The sequence below is a fragment of the Haliaeetus leucocephalus genome, unplaced genomic scaffold (genome assembly GCF_000737465.1).
Source record: "Haliaeetus leucocephalus isolate CR32 unplaced genomic scaffold, Haliaeetus_leucocephalus-4.0 Scaffold159, whole genome shotgun sequence".
In the NCBI taxonomy this organism is placed as follows: domain Eukaryota; kingdom Metazoa; phylum Chordata; class Aves; order Accipitriformes; family Accipitridae; genus Haliaeetus; species Haliaeetus leucocephalus.
In genome coordinates, this window is record NW_010972595.1 from 778298 (window position 1) to 791068 (window position 12771).

The 12771-nt window shown below is 42.3% G+C and overlaps 2 protein-coding genes across 6 annotated transcripts in view; one reads left to right on the forward strand and one right to left on the reverse strand.

Annotated features, from left to right (window-relative positions):
* The window catches only part of CAPN7 (calpain 7), a 32308-nt gene extending 29503 nt beyond the window's left edge, over positions 1–2805 (forward strand). For all 5 annotated transcript variants that reach the window (XM_010562369.1, XM_010562370.1, XM_010562371.1 and 2 more), the window contains 3 exons: positions 601–731; positions 1923–2015; positions 2098–2805. In XM_010562369.1, coding sequence (XP_010560671.1) covers positions 601–731; positions 1923–2015; positions 2098–2242 — 369 coding nt within the window. In that variant the 3' untranslated portion in view covers positions 2243–2805. The remainder of the gene's footprint in view (positions 1–600; positions 732–1922; positions 2016–2097) is intronic.
* Positions 2806–6714: 3909 nt separating this feature from the next.
* Positions 6715–12771, reverse strand: part of SH3BP5 (SH3-domain binding protein 5 (BTK-associated)) — a 54171-nt gene continuing 48114 nt past the window's right edge. Inside the window, exons 7-9 of the mRNA XM_010562374.1 lie at positions 12343–12562; positions 8839–9099; positions 6715–8146 (exon numbers count right to left, since the gene is read on the reverse strand). Of these exons, the coding sequence (XP_010560676.1) occupies positions 7965–8146; positions 8839–9099; positions 12343–12562 (663 nt within the window). The 3' untranslated portion in view covers positions 6715–7964. The remainder of the gene's footprint in view (positions 8147–8838; positions 9100–12342; positions 12563–12771) is intronic.

Below are 12771 nucleotides of genomic sequence, written 5' to 3' on the forward strand. Positions count from 1 at the left end.
TTTAATGACTAGCAGGAGGAACTTGTAAACAGATGGCCTGTTTCTCAAACTCTGAGCAGTAGTTTTCCTCTTGTATGTCTTTGTCCTTGTGAAATCTGTCCTTATGAATATCTATCTTGTCCCTGTAATGCTCGTTTCCAGAGTACAGAGGTGAATGGGCAGGGCTGGAGGCAGTGATTTCAAAGGCAAAGGTTGCAACACAAGTAGTGTTGTACTTCTGTACCGCTGTTGTTTCTCATTTAGCACAACAGAGGAGCATCTGAGCAGAAAAAAATAACCTGCACAGTCCAGTAGTTACAGGGTAGATGAGAATATAGACCTTTCGTTAGATGCAGTTTGTCATAGTCAGAAACAGTCACTTGTTACTTATTTAATATAAGCTGAAAAAAATACAGTACACTTGTAAGGGATCTAAGGCTTTGATTGAGGTGGGTGGAGGACTGCGGTGAAACTCTGACTACTTAACACAATCTTTCACCTGCACTTTAAAAATCAGTGACCTCTAAAGTGAGAGGAGCCTGTAGTCTTGTTTGTGTGTATAAATAAGCAATAAAAATCCTCAGGATATAAAGTATTTTCTGTACTTCTGACTTCTTTCAGGTTAATGGACAGTGGAAAGGTCACAGTGCTGGAGGATGTGGAAATTTCAGAGACACCTACAAAAATAACCCCATTTACCAATTCCAGCTGGACAAGAATGGACCATTACTAATTGAACTACGGGGACCAAGGTTTGTAGCGAATAAGTGTGCATCAACATAGCAAGAGTATTACATGCTAAAGATAAAGCTTTGTCAGTATCCTCCATGGGGAGGGTGGGAAGCTCCCTGAAAAGCTAGAAGATTTAGGACTAGTTATATTTCTAACTTCACCATCAATAGCGATTTAAACCTGCCCATTTGCTACTGAGGAAATCCTTGACCTACAAGGAAAGCAGGAGCCTTCTTTCTCTTTAGTTTTGGGGTATAAGCAGAGCTAGGCTTTGCACAGAAGGGAAGAAGGTACAAAGGACTTTTTCTTCCTCTTAGAACTAATTATGATCATAATTCCTTTTCTTTTGTAGTAGAACTAATATGCAGGATACTAAACCCTTACAGGTCTCAAACAACAGCCTATGTAGTAGCTTCAGCTTCAAAAGTGCATTTACTCTGCCACTAGCAGCCCAGGAGAAGTATTGGATGTCAGTGCCTTATAGAATAGACCTACACAGGTCAAATTCCTTTGGCAAAATTCATGATCTACCTCAAAATACCAATATACAGCACTTCTAAATAGCAACATCCCCTGACATGCAGTCAACTGTTTAATCTTTTGCAAATCTGTACAGTGGGCCCCACAAATAGGCAGCACTTTTCTATCCATCCTCCCCTTTTTGAGGAAACGCCTCTCATGAAATGAAGATGAGTGCAAAGGTGTGGCTATACTGTTCCACTAATTGAGCAGTTTTTTGTATGCATTTTTTCCTACACATGCAGATCATATTCAGGTAGTTTGAATGACAGGGGCAGTGGTGCCTGTCACATGTTAAAGGTAGCAGACAAACTGTCCCAAGTTACAGTGCAACATGAGAAATTCTGCTGTGATCACTGACATTGATTCCTCTGACAGCAATCCGATCACATCCCAGGATCTGTGCTGTGTGTCACCACAAGTTTAACTACTTCAAGTCCACTTAAACGCAGAGGCAGACTTCTAGCAGGCATTTTCCATATAGTCTAGTTCCAAACCTTAAATATGTTCTGCCTTCCTCCAAATTCTACGTTCATGTCACGGTAAGTTTGACTTAACATTTCTGTCACAAATGTGACAAAACTTTTAGATGTCTTCCAGTTACACTGTGTAGTTTTTAATAAATAGCCCTCTTCATGGTAATTCTGATGACCGAGATAACTAAAGTTAACAGTCTGTCATGTCACTTGCAGGCAATACAGTGTTGGTTTTGAACTCATCACAGTCTCGACAGTAGGAGATCCTGGTTCCTATGGCTTTCAGAAAAAGAGCAGCGGTGATTACAGGTAATACTCACTTAATGCAGTCTTAAGAAGTTTGAAACATACTTCAGATCTTAGTTCTAACAGGTAGTTTCTTTTATCATAGGTGTGGATTTTGCTACTTGGAAGTGGAGAACATATATGCTGGAGTTTACAACATTATCCCCACCACATTCCTGCCTCAACAAGAGGGTCCTTTTTTCTTAGATTTTAACAGTGCTACTTCTCTTAAGGTGTCACAGCTGCAGTGAGGAGACAGATCGGTGCATTACTGTTTAAGGAGGTGGTTTTGATCTGTCCTACAGTCTGAGAACAGGTGAATAACTCTTACTACACATACGCATAAAAGAAAATTACATTCTAAGTTAGAACCAAAAGCATGGAATCACTGATTTACCAGTTAATTGTGGTAGACAGCTGTGGTTTTTGCTGCTGTGGTATTGGACTGAGCACTGTTCAACAGGCTTGTGAACAGGCTAAAATACTTAAATTCAAATGAACTGGCAGAACTCCATTTATTGCAATTTTTCCACACTTCAAATCAAAGCCTAGTGAGTTAAGAGAAAAACTAACATTGAAAGTCTCTTCTCCCAAAATACAGGGTATATAGGTTTAAGATTTTATTCTTAAAAGTAAACATGTAAGAAAAAATTTCTGCGTATTCTGCTTATTCAGTCTCAGGACCAAATAGCTTTTACTACGTATTTGTGCTGCTATCTTGAATGTTTTCACCACTGAACTAGTTCTCACATCTAAATGTAAATTTATTACTGCTGAGCACATAGTATTCCAGACTAGCATGTTCAGCTTATCTAAAGTAAAGGAAGAAGAAGATTCTGACTTTAGCGATTTCTAAATGAAGAACAATGGCTTCACTCATTACATGTATTTTGAGAGCTGTTATTTCATATCTGTATTACTTTAGTACATAATACTACAGCACAAGGTACTCTGTGGCTTCCTTCCTACTAGCTGCAAGACCTAGTTTGATCCAGATCAGCAGTAAAAACAGGAGGTTAGCCAGCAGCAGCAGTACAGACAGTGCAGCACATCCTTCTTTTAGCAGGTGTGAAAGGTTTTCATCTAAAGGTGCACTGTAAGATTCTTTGTATCTACTGACGTAGTCTCATTTGCTGGTGCGAGGAGGTAGGGAATTACCCACCATCAGCATCCCAGCAAAGAAATGTTTTATCCTCAACATTTTTATAAGTATTCAGCTTGTAGGGGAAGGATCATTCAAACCTCTCCCCCTAATAAACCACAGATGCAAGAAATGCACTTGCAGATCCCATTATACAAGACATCCTTTAAAGGGTACCTTTTTCTTTTAAGTTGAAACCAGTGAATGAATCGAGTCCTTGACCAGTGTCATCAATAGGAGTAGGGTCAAAGTTCTTAAGAAAATAGTGGAAGTGGGATTAGTCCAGAATAAGATTTTTTTAGAAGCCTACTATCTGTGCTCTTCCTCCAGAAGATCTATATACATTGTATCTGAAAAGGATTAAAGATAACCAAGTTTTTCTTTTTAATTTAAACACTAACTGCCTCACTGATTCTAAAATGCATTGGTTTCTGTCTTTTTACAAATGGCAGACTTAAAATTCCATTATATTTGACAGTTGGGGGAGAAGGTGTTTTTAAAACAGCCATAGGACGTTCCCTGTCATTCAGGTTGGTTTAGCAGTTTTCCAAGCAAAAAGGTAGCATTTAAATCTTATTTTAGAGCACAGGTGCTATTTGGTCATTGGGAAATTAAGCACACATGCTACAGGAGCACCAGAAATATTATCTGTGGGCTAAAATTGTTCCCAGAGAAGTCTGCTATTAGCCCTCTCCAGAAAGTACAAGATCCTTTTGTTTCATTTCCTTCATCAGACAGCTGCTTAACAAATGTCTAGCTTTAAAAGGACATTGAAAACACATGCCCTTCTGACTGCAGTTCTCTGAGACCATCTGGGCTAGGAAATTTGTGACACATTTGTCACAGTGTGACTGACTTACCTTCTTTTGCAGGGAAGTTTCTGACGATTATTGCAACAAATCAACAGAGGGAACAGCATGGGCACAAGCTGAGCAAAAATCAGATTAGGTTCTTTGTGGTTATCCTTGACCTTTAGAGTAAGTGCCAAGGACTGCTTCATCCCTACAAAATTAAAATTTCATCAACTCACATTTTCCCTACAAATGTGTGTTAAGTAAGTTTTTAGCTCAGGCTAAACCATAGTGGCAATGGAGACCTGCATATATTTTATCACCTATGAAGTTAGAGGTAGTTAGGAAGTCTCAACTGAGTATCTTTTTGACAGTACAAAAGGCCAGAACTGCCTGCTTTCAGTACTAAGTTCGTGCACAGCCTCGCTGTCTGAGATCAAGCTGGTAGACCTGCCTACAGTAAAATCTGTTGTTTGTCTCTTGTAGTTGGTTTCTACTCTGCAGGAAGGGGTTTTTCTTCCCCTCTCCCCCCACTCCCCAAGCACAAGCTAGTGCCAAAGCTTATGCTAGATGAAACAAGCATAAGGCTCAGCTTCCATACTGTGCTAAACTAAAACCAAGGAATGTACTCACTTTCTTAATGCCAAAGGCATTAAGGACAAAGGATCCTGTCCCCACCAGGCTACACTAACAGTTCTTACATGTACAGTACAGTTCGTGGATTGGGCTTATCCCCATAACTGCACAGGATTTAAGCCTAGTATCAGTGTCCTTTATAACATAAGTTCTATTCAAATATTGTACCTACATAGGCTGCTAGAATACCATCACTGTACATTTCCTTTCAGATGTAGAACAGGACACTCTAGTCCATAGATTCTGGTTGTGGCAAATTAATTTTACAATAAAACTTTCTTGCCTTTTTTTCGTAGAAAAAAAGTGTTCATGTAAGCACTTTACATACTTCTATTTTTTTTCCACAAATAGATCTGGAAAAAATATTGGAAAGTGAACTGATCCTTAGATTTTAACACAGCCTCAAGCCAGTATCTAGGTTAAGCTTTTCTTTCCCCTACAACATTTAGCAATTTTTGATCCATATGACAGAGAATATTAGATGCTGATGAAAGCATGAAAATGTTACATAGCAAGACTTTTAGAAAGGAATAAGGCCTGCATGTGTAAAAATTCAAATAGCTGCACAACAGCTCAGACTGTAACAAAGGTACCTTGGTCATGTTACTTTATTTCCAGTTAGACAGTCATGTACCTCTTGACCCTTATGTCTTCTCTGCCAGTAAACACGCAGTTCAAGCCTTTAAACGTTAAAATACAAAGCCTCATAAAATATACCAACAAGTATCCTGCACTCCTGAGTTCTTTGTCACACACTGTACAAGTCTGAACTACTGCCTGAGCTACAGAACAAGGGGGTAACTGATAAAGTGAAAGCCAGTTACTACTGTAAGGGGCTTTAAGAGGATTTACACTTTCGATTCACTAAGGGAAGACTACTACAAAGAAATTATTTTTAATTCTCTATCAATCAGCAATGCAGAGGGATAACTGGAGATAGCCTCTTCAGAAGTTTTGGCATTCTCCTTACTTATGCACTGCAAAGGCTTGCTTTTTTTTTTTTTTTAAATCCTACTTTAGAGCTCTATACAAGACCCCATAATGCTGCTGTTTATAGCTCAGGGTGAGACACCCCAGTGACACACACTTCCCCCAGTTTGTTTCATTAGGAAGACACAGGTTAATCCTTGGTTAATCCGGTCCATCAGTCCTCAAAGACTCAGTGAGAGGTGTAGTAGCATGGATGAATGGTATCAACAGCTTCTATCCCATCTGCCCTATGAGTCTCAGAGTCAGTTCTAGTTTCCTGATGCAAGTTTCATGTAACTATTTTGTATAGTAATTATGCAGTTGACCACACAATCTATGCAGTGTTTGAACACCCAGCTATTTAGAATTAAGTTTGTGTACATATAGTAGAGGTTTTCATTGCTTAGTCAAAAGGACATTTATATTGTTTGTTTGATAATACCAAAGAGAAGTAGAATTCCTAGGTTAACACTTACTTTATACATTCTCACTTCAGGGCAGCTGAAGTGATCACATACACTTTGATACACCAGAGGCTTATTTTTATATCCATGAAGGCAGCCACCATCATGTTACACTTCAGAATGCATAAAGAAAGAGCTCCAACAGAAAAGTAACTGGAGAAAGCTTGTTCCTTTGCCTGTACTCTATAGTGATGTATGTTCATTTAAGTTTGTCGTATTTATAATTATGGCTTTTATGAAGTTTAAAATAAAATTAGTTTTCCATTAATTTATTAGACACACAGTTCTGCCTGTTTGCTTGCACGTTTGAAGGGTGATTTACCTGCCAAGTCCAGGGCTCACCAAAGGAAGAAGGCTGTGGCAAGATCTTTAAGCGAATCTTGCAGAAGCATGGTGTAAAAGTAAGGGTATGGTGGGTTCCACACCCTTTTATAGTTCCTGATCAATGGTTTTACCCTGCTGGGAGCTGAACCCTATCAGGACACATGCAAGGCAGCACACACAACTATTTTTATATCCTGCTAAACATAAAATTAATTCATTGCCCAAGTGCAGGGTGTTTCAGTTTCCAGTCAGAACTGGCAAGATGACAGGAAATTTACTAAAGAGTGACACCAGGCTGCAGTCTTTGACTGGAAGTGCATATTTAAAGACTAAACTTGCTCCAGGAGAAGATTCAGTTCTTAGCACTTGAAATACACTTAGCTTGCACAGACTCGAAATGTGGAAAACAAAAATGTTTACTGTAGTGTGAAGAATTTTACATTAACTTTGAGAATAGATACACAAGCTGTGGCAGGGACAAAATACAATAGGACTGCAAAAACATAGAATAGAAAATACTTTGGGAGTAATACTAAAATTCCCATCAAATTAACGATATAAACTGACATCTTAGATAAAATGGTGCTTTCAGAAATGCTTAGCCACCAAAACTGAAGAGTCCTAGGATTTTTACTACCACTTATTAGCATAATTACCAGGAACTACTACTGCCTAACAGCTGCTGGCAAAACATGCCCATGCCCTTTCTAGTTTTATTGAACACTTTCTCTAGGGCATACTAAAATCCCAAGTCCCTTTAACAGTTATAAAACCCCACACAGTACAACCTACGGAGAAGCTTAAGAACATATTGTCAATCTACACTGGCAATTCCTTTTCTTCATGCATATTTCAAAGGCGAATCCCTTATAACTGTCCTGAAAACATCTATGACTCCCATTTTCGAGCAAAAAACCAAAGTGCTGAAAAATAATACTTCACTTTTCAGGGGAGGAGAAGGGAAGGGGCCAATCAACTCTTTTTGGTCACTGCAATCACCCTCAGAGTCTAAGCCAGACTCAGGAAGGTGGCTGGAAAGGGCCTACCACTGCTGAGTGTCACCATCCCCATTCTGTCCATCTCATAACACCAGTTTTTATAGGTGTGACATCTTTATCCTTTCTGTGAGCACCGGAAGAGTGAAGGCTTTTAGACCCCACACATGCAACAGCTTTCCTGTATACAAAATATTTCTACAGTTTCAGCATAATACAGACAAATACAGATGTTTAAAGAATATGCCACTTATACTCAAGAAATCCACTGTATCTAAAGAGCATTTCATTCTACAAAACTGAAGCCAAACTGCTCTCTGCAAATGTCTGGCTTGAATTTCAGACCCCCTACTGGCACAAATTTACACAGGAACATTACTTATTGCTTCAGCCAGGCTGCTACAAAACAATTTACAAAGTCTGTGAAATATGAGCACAGCTTAAACATTTCATAACTTGTCCGGCCTACAAAGGATTTACTGAATAAAAACTTCAGCCCTCCACATCAATTAGACTTCTTAGTGCAGTTTTAAATTCTTAGAGTAAACGCTTAAGATTTGGCATATATTATTGGCACAATGTTCTTCAAACACTTAGAAGTTCATGTATAAATATTTATACTCCCATTAATCAGGACAGGGCACAAGGAGGACTCAGCCAATCTGGGCAGCTTTTCTGCCTGCACATATTCCCTCTTTGATTTTCATGCACTGAAGGGAGAGCTGCTTCATTCGGTTATCCAAAGCCAGCCCCTCAGTGGAGCTGCTCCTGTTGCTGCTCCTATTCTTGTTCACTCTGTCGCTTGTCTTGTTCTCAGCCCCTTCTGCCCTATCCCCTGCAAAGAAAGGATTAAACTAGATGTTAAACCCGGATTTCATTCTGCAGCTTAAGCTTCAGTGGGTGCTTCTGCAGCTTCCTTTGCCAAAGCGCGCAAAAAAAAAAAATTATAGGAGCAGGAGCAAGATGCTTTAATGAAACCGAAGTTGGCCTTCCAAGCCGCGTTTGTCTTGTGCACTGCATCAGCAAATTACAGTGTAAACAGCCTTAGGTTGGAGCACACAAGAGCGGTGGTAATCCTCTAGTCTGAATTTGTCAGCAAGGGCTGGCAGAGCCTGCAAGAGGTTCCTTTTGGCATGTTATTTCTTTTCTTTTTTTTTTTTTTTTCCTGGAAAGCAGAATTTTCAGCAAGCAGGACAGTAATTTAAGAAAAAAATTAAACTCAGATTTTCCTTAAAATAAACATACCATCAGAATCCCACTGATCGCTTATTTCATGAGAAATCTCGAACCCCTCCACTGAGACAGAACTGGGGAACCTTCCCAGCCAGGAGAAAAATAATGAAAACATTTTAGATGTCATTGTTAACTGTGGGATGCAGGGCCTTCCAGAACTGCCTTCCCCAAGGAAGCAGCCAACAGGTCAGAGCTCAGTGAGCTGGCGATATGCCTAGGGGAGCTGAGAAGGTTTTCCTGCTCCCTTTATAAAGCTGAAAAACATAGGCCCAGGGCGTATCCAGCTGTGCGTACCTCTTTCAGCTTCGCACTCAGGGGAGGATGCCCCGCTGCATTCACTTCGGGGGCCGAGGACAGGAAAGATCATCCCAAACTCGGAGAGGGATACAGGGCTGGGCAGATCCAGGCTTCCAGGTCGCGTTGCAGGAGGAAACTGAGTGGGCACCTCACAGGGGCTCGTAGGACCAGAGCTGAAGCTGGACACCGACTGAGTTTCTGAATCTTCTTCGGATATGAAGCTGCTGCCATTGTCATCCTCAAACACTTCAGAAGCCACTGCAATGTTCAAAGAATATTCCAGTTAGCAAACCTACCCCCCCTCCTGCACCTTCCTGGGCAACAGGAATTTCTCAGGTTTGCATCTTCTGTACGTGCATGCACTGCTAACCCACAGGCTGCCTCTTCTCAAACTCTGCCCTCTTTGCAAAGCCTTAACCCAGCATTTCATACGTGGATTGTGAAGGCCTGTTTCTGCTTGGAGGAACAGCGCACCTGCCAGACATGCCCTGCAAGACCAGCTCTACACCAGCTACTGCTCCTCGTGCCAAAACGGTCTTGGATTTTTACAGTTCCTGCTGTCCCCTGCCCAGCTGGCCTTGTTCACTTGACTTCAGTACATAAGTCAGGCCAGGGCCTAGTCCCCTGTGCCCGCCTTAGCCAGCAGCATCTTGATCCCAGCACAGACTCCTGGTTATTTAAGGCACTAATTAGAAGGCAGATTACTTCCACCTCATCTTCCCACTTCCACAGTTAAAATCCAGCATGAACTCCCAAGATCTCTTTTTGCATGAGGATCACCAAGCAAGACCAAGTTAAAAAAAGTCCCACCCACATATATGATTTTCCCTGCTCATGTTTGCTCAGATCTGAATTCTCATTAAAGCAAACCAACTCCAAACTGTCTGGCTAGATTAAGCTGCAGGCTCTTTGTTAGCAACAGGAGGAGGAATCCATTAATGAAGGTTCCATTTTGTGGAACATAGAGGGTGTAGATTTTGCTAAAATTCAACATTTTTCAATCTTGGCTCATTGTGGGATTGGGACCTATGAACCAAAGGCTTCTGCATGCAAGTAGCCCCACTGGAATCAGAAAGTTTTTTGTTGCGCAGAGGCTGATGCATGTAAAAGTGTGGGCTGGAATCACACTGGTCTGAAGAAGTCCCACAAACAGCAAGACATTTACAGTGACCTGAGGTTATCTTCAATGACGCCTCCTTGCAATTCCTGCTATTGTTAGAGAGGCTCAAACCCAGCTTGAAAGAGCAGCAGGAGCAAAGCAGCAGCGTTAACAAAATGACTCAAAGGAGAAGTTCTGTTACCCCGGCAGCCTGGGGCTCACTTGTGCCAGTTGGACACAAAGGGTGCAAACAGAGGCAGCTACCATCGTGGTTATTTTGGAGATGTTATGCCTCTTTCTGCTGCATTTGCACATTGCAGAACTGACCTAAAAGGCTTCAAACATAAAATGGGTAACAGTATTATCCACCTTCCTGAGCCCCCTCCAGGGCACTTCATGCTTAGAGAGTTTGTTGTGGTTTGCGTTTTGTTGTTTTCCTTTTAATAATGTTGAATCCAAGACTGCAGAGTGGTCTTTCTTCTCACATGGTGTGTTTTATCAATATATGGTGAGCAATACGGGTAACTTTGCAGGGGGTGAAAGCAAAAAACAGTTGGGCAAAAAAAAGATGTTTCCAATTACAGGAGTCCTCTACTTGGGAAGAGGCACTGACACCAGCTAGTCTACAGCAAGCGCAACTTATCACAGTCTAAACTTACCATACCACACAGGAGCATCCACTAGGGCCAGAAACTCTTGCTGGTGATGAGGTGTTTTATTCAACTCCAGCAGACAGAAATCAAGATGTAAAAGGGCCTTGGCAGAAAACCCCCACATATTACTACACATGAGAGCTTAACTTGTCGAGGCTATTTTGGTTATTATGTCTGGCAGGCTGCTAGTCCTGCCCTGTTGTAAACCAGTTCTGCGCTGGCACTAGACGCAACCTGGAGTCCTTCCACATAGATCAGACTGCATTCAAAGAGAGGGATGTGCCATCCTTGCCTGCAGCCTCAGCAGCGACCAGGAGGGCCAGCAAGCGGTTGCTCCGAATTACCTTTCCTGGCTCTTTCTGCCCCTACATACCAGGCCCCTGAACTCCTTCAGCACAAGAAAACCCTCACCACAGTTATACTTAAGGCTCTCGGGAGGCCTTCTGCACGAGGAGGGGGGACTTGTGGGTATCCAAAGAGACAATCCCTAACTCAGAAAGGCTCAACCCTGGGACTTAAGGAGTCAGAAGATACGCAGCCATACCAAAACTCCACTGCATCAGTGGGCCCAGACACCACGATCGCTCACTGTGGCAAATCGGGTCCCAGCTGCACGGTACTGACTGAGGGAGCTCCAGCACATTGTGCAAAAACTCCTGCCACTGCAGAGGACTGAGGCCAGCCCAGAGCTGCCTCCCAGCTCCCACAGCACCGCCAGGCTGTACCACGGACCTACAGAGCCTTGGCACTGGTACACGAGGGCATTGCACATTCAGCCTTCAGGTCGTGTAATCAGTAACTCCTGCAATCCTGACCTAGACTTTTCCCTGCAGAAATGGAGCTGAAATACAAATTAAAATGGCAATTGTGGGACTGGGCAGCAAAAAAGACTTTCTGCATCAAGAAGGGGACAAAGTGTCCAGGTGGGAGGAAAAAATGGGCCACATGCAATGTCCATCTATCCACTTTCACCCAGAGCCAGGACAAAAGCAAACTTACAATGCAACAGACCATTCCAATCTTTGCAGCCCAAGCTCCCCATGTGCCACCAGAAAGCAGAAGTTACCTAGGAACTTGCTCAGTAGTTGCTGCTGTCACCCAAGAGAAATGTCTCTCATACAGAGTCTCAGTACACTGCATGAGCATATCACTGCTTCTTCGCTTCCCTTGTTCACAGCACACGTACTCTGCTGAAATCACATACTGGCAAAAGATCCTACGGTGCAAAGGAGCTTATCCTTTCAGCCCCTCTGTCCAAACGTTGTGCCCTTCTGTACTACTGTAGCTGCAACTTTAGTCCCTTTGTCACAAGCCCAGCACTGCAAGACAAGCACTTGATCCAAAAGGTCTGTTTCCAAACAGTGCTGCCACCTCAGCAACCTGACTGAATGATCTACAACAGCCTGCAGTCACCGCAGGCGAGTCACTGACAGCAGCATCACTGGCTTAAAAATTAGGACTGTGCTTTGAAGTGCATTAATTTTGTTCCTTTCATTACAACACTGCACAAAACCCAGCAGCAATGCTAAAGGAACAGCTGATGCATTTCAACTCATACCCCTTCCCCTTGAAAACTGGCTATTAAAGAATACAATAAACTTCAGCAATAATAATAAGTGTAATAAGTTAGCCACAATCCCACAACAGCCAGCAAATTTCAAGCTGCAGAATATGCACAGCATCCTTCATCTCAGCATTTCTAACGATGCCCACGGGATATTCGCAGGCACAGGAGCACTCAGTACTCACTGGAGATGGTGTCCGACTCCGGTTTACTTGCTGACAGGTCTTCTACAGAGATATTGCTCCCTTCAGCACCCACGCCACATCCTCGGGGCCCCATGGCAGTGGACCGCCTCCTCTCGTGAATCTCATCTGAGATCATCTCCAGGTTTTTCAAGGCAGTCTTATACTCTCCCTTTGCTAGGGCCAGTTTTGCCTGCAGGTCATCCACTGTTTTCTTCAGTTGCTAACAAGGAAGACAGGTATTAGATGTGCTTTCATTATGAAAGACGCACAGTATGCAGTTCTCCATTATGTGTACACGTGACTTCGCTCTGCACAGGCAAGCTAGCATAAACCATGGCTGGTATCTAGGTGGTGGGAGAGTTCGTAATTCAAGAGTACCCCAGTGCAAGCAGTGGCACTTGTACAGGAGACAGGAGGATGGCAAACCAT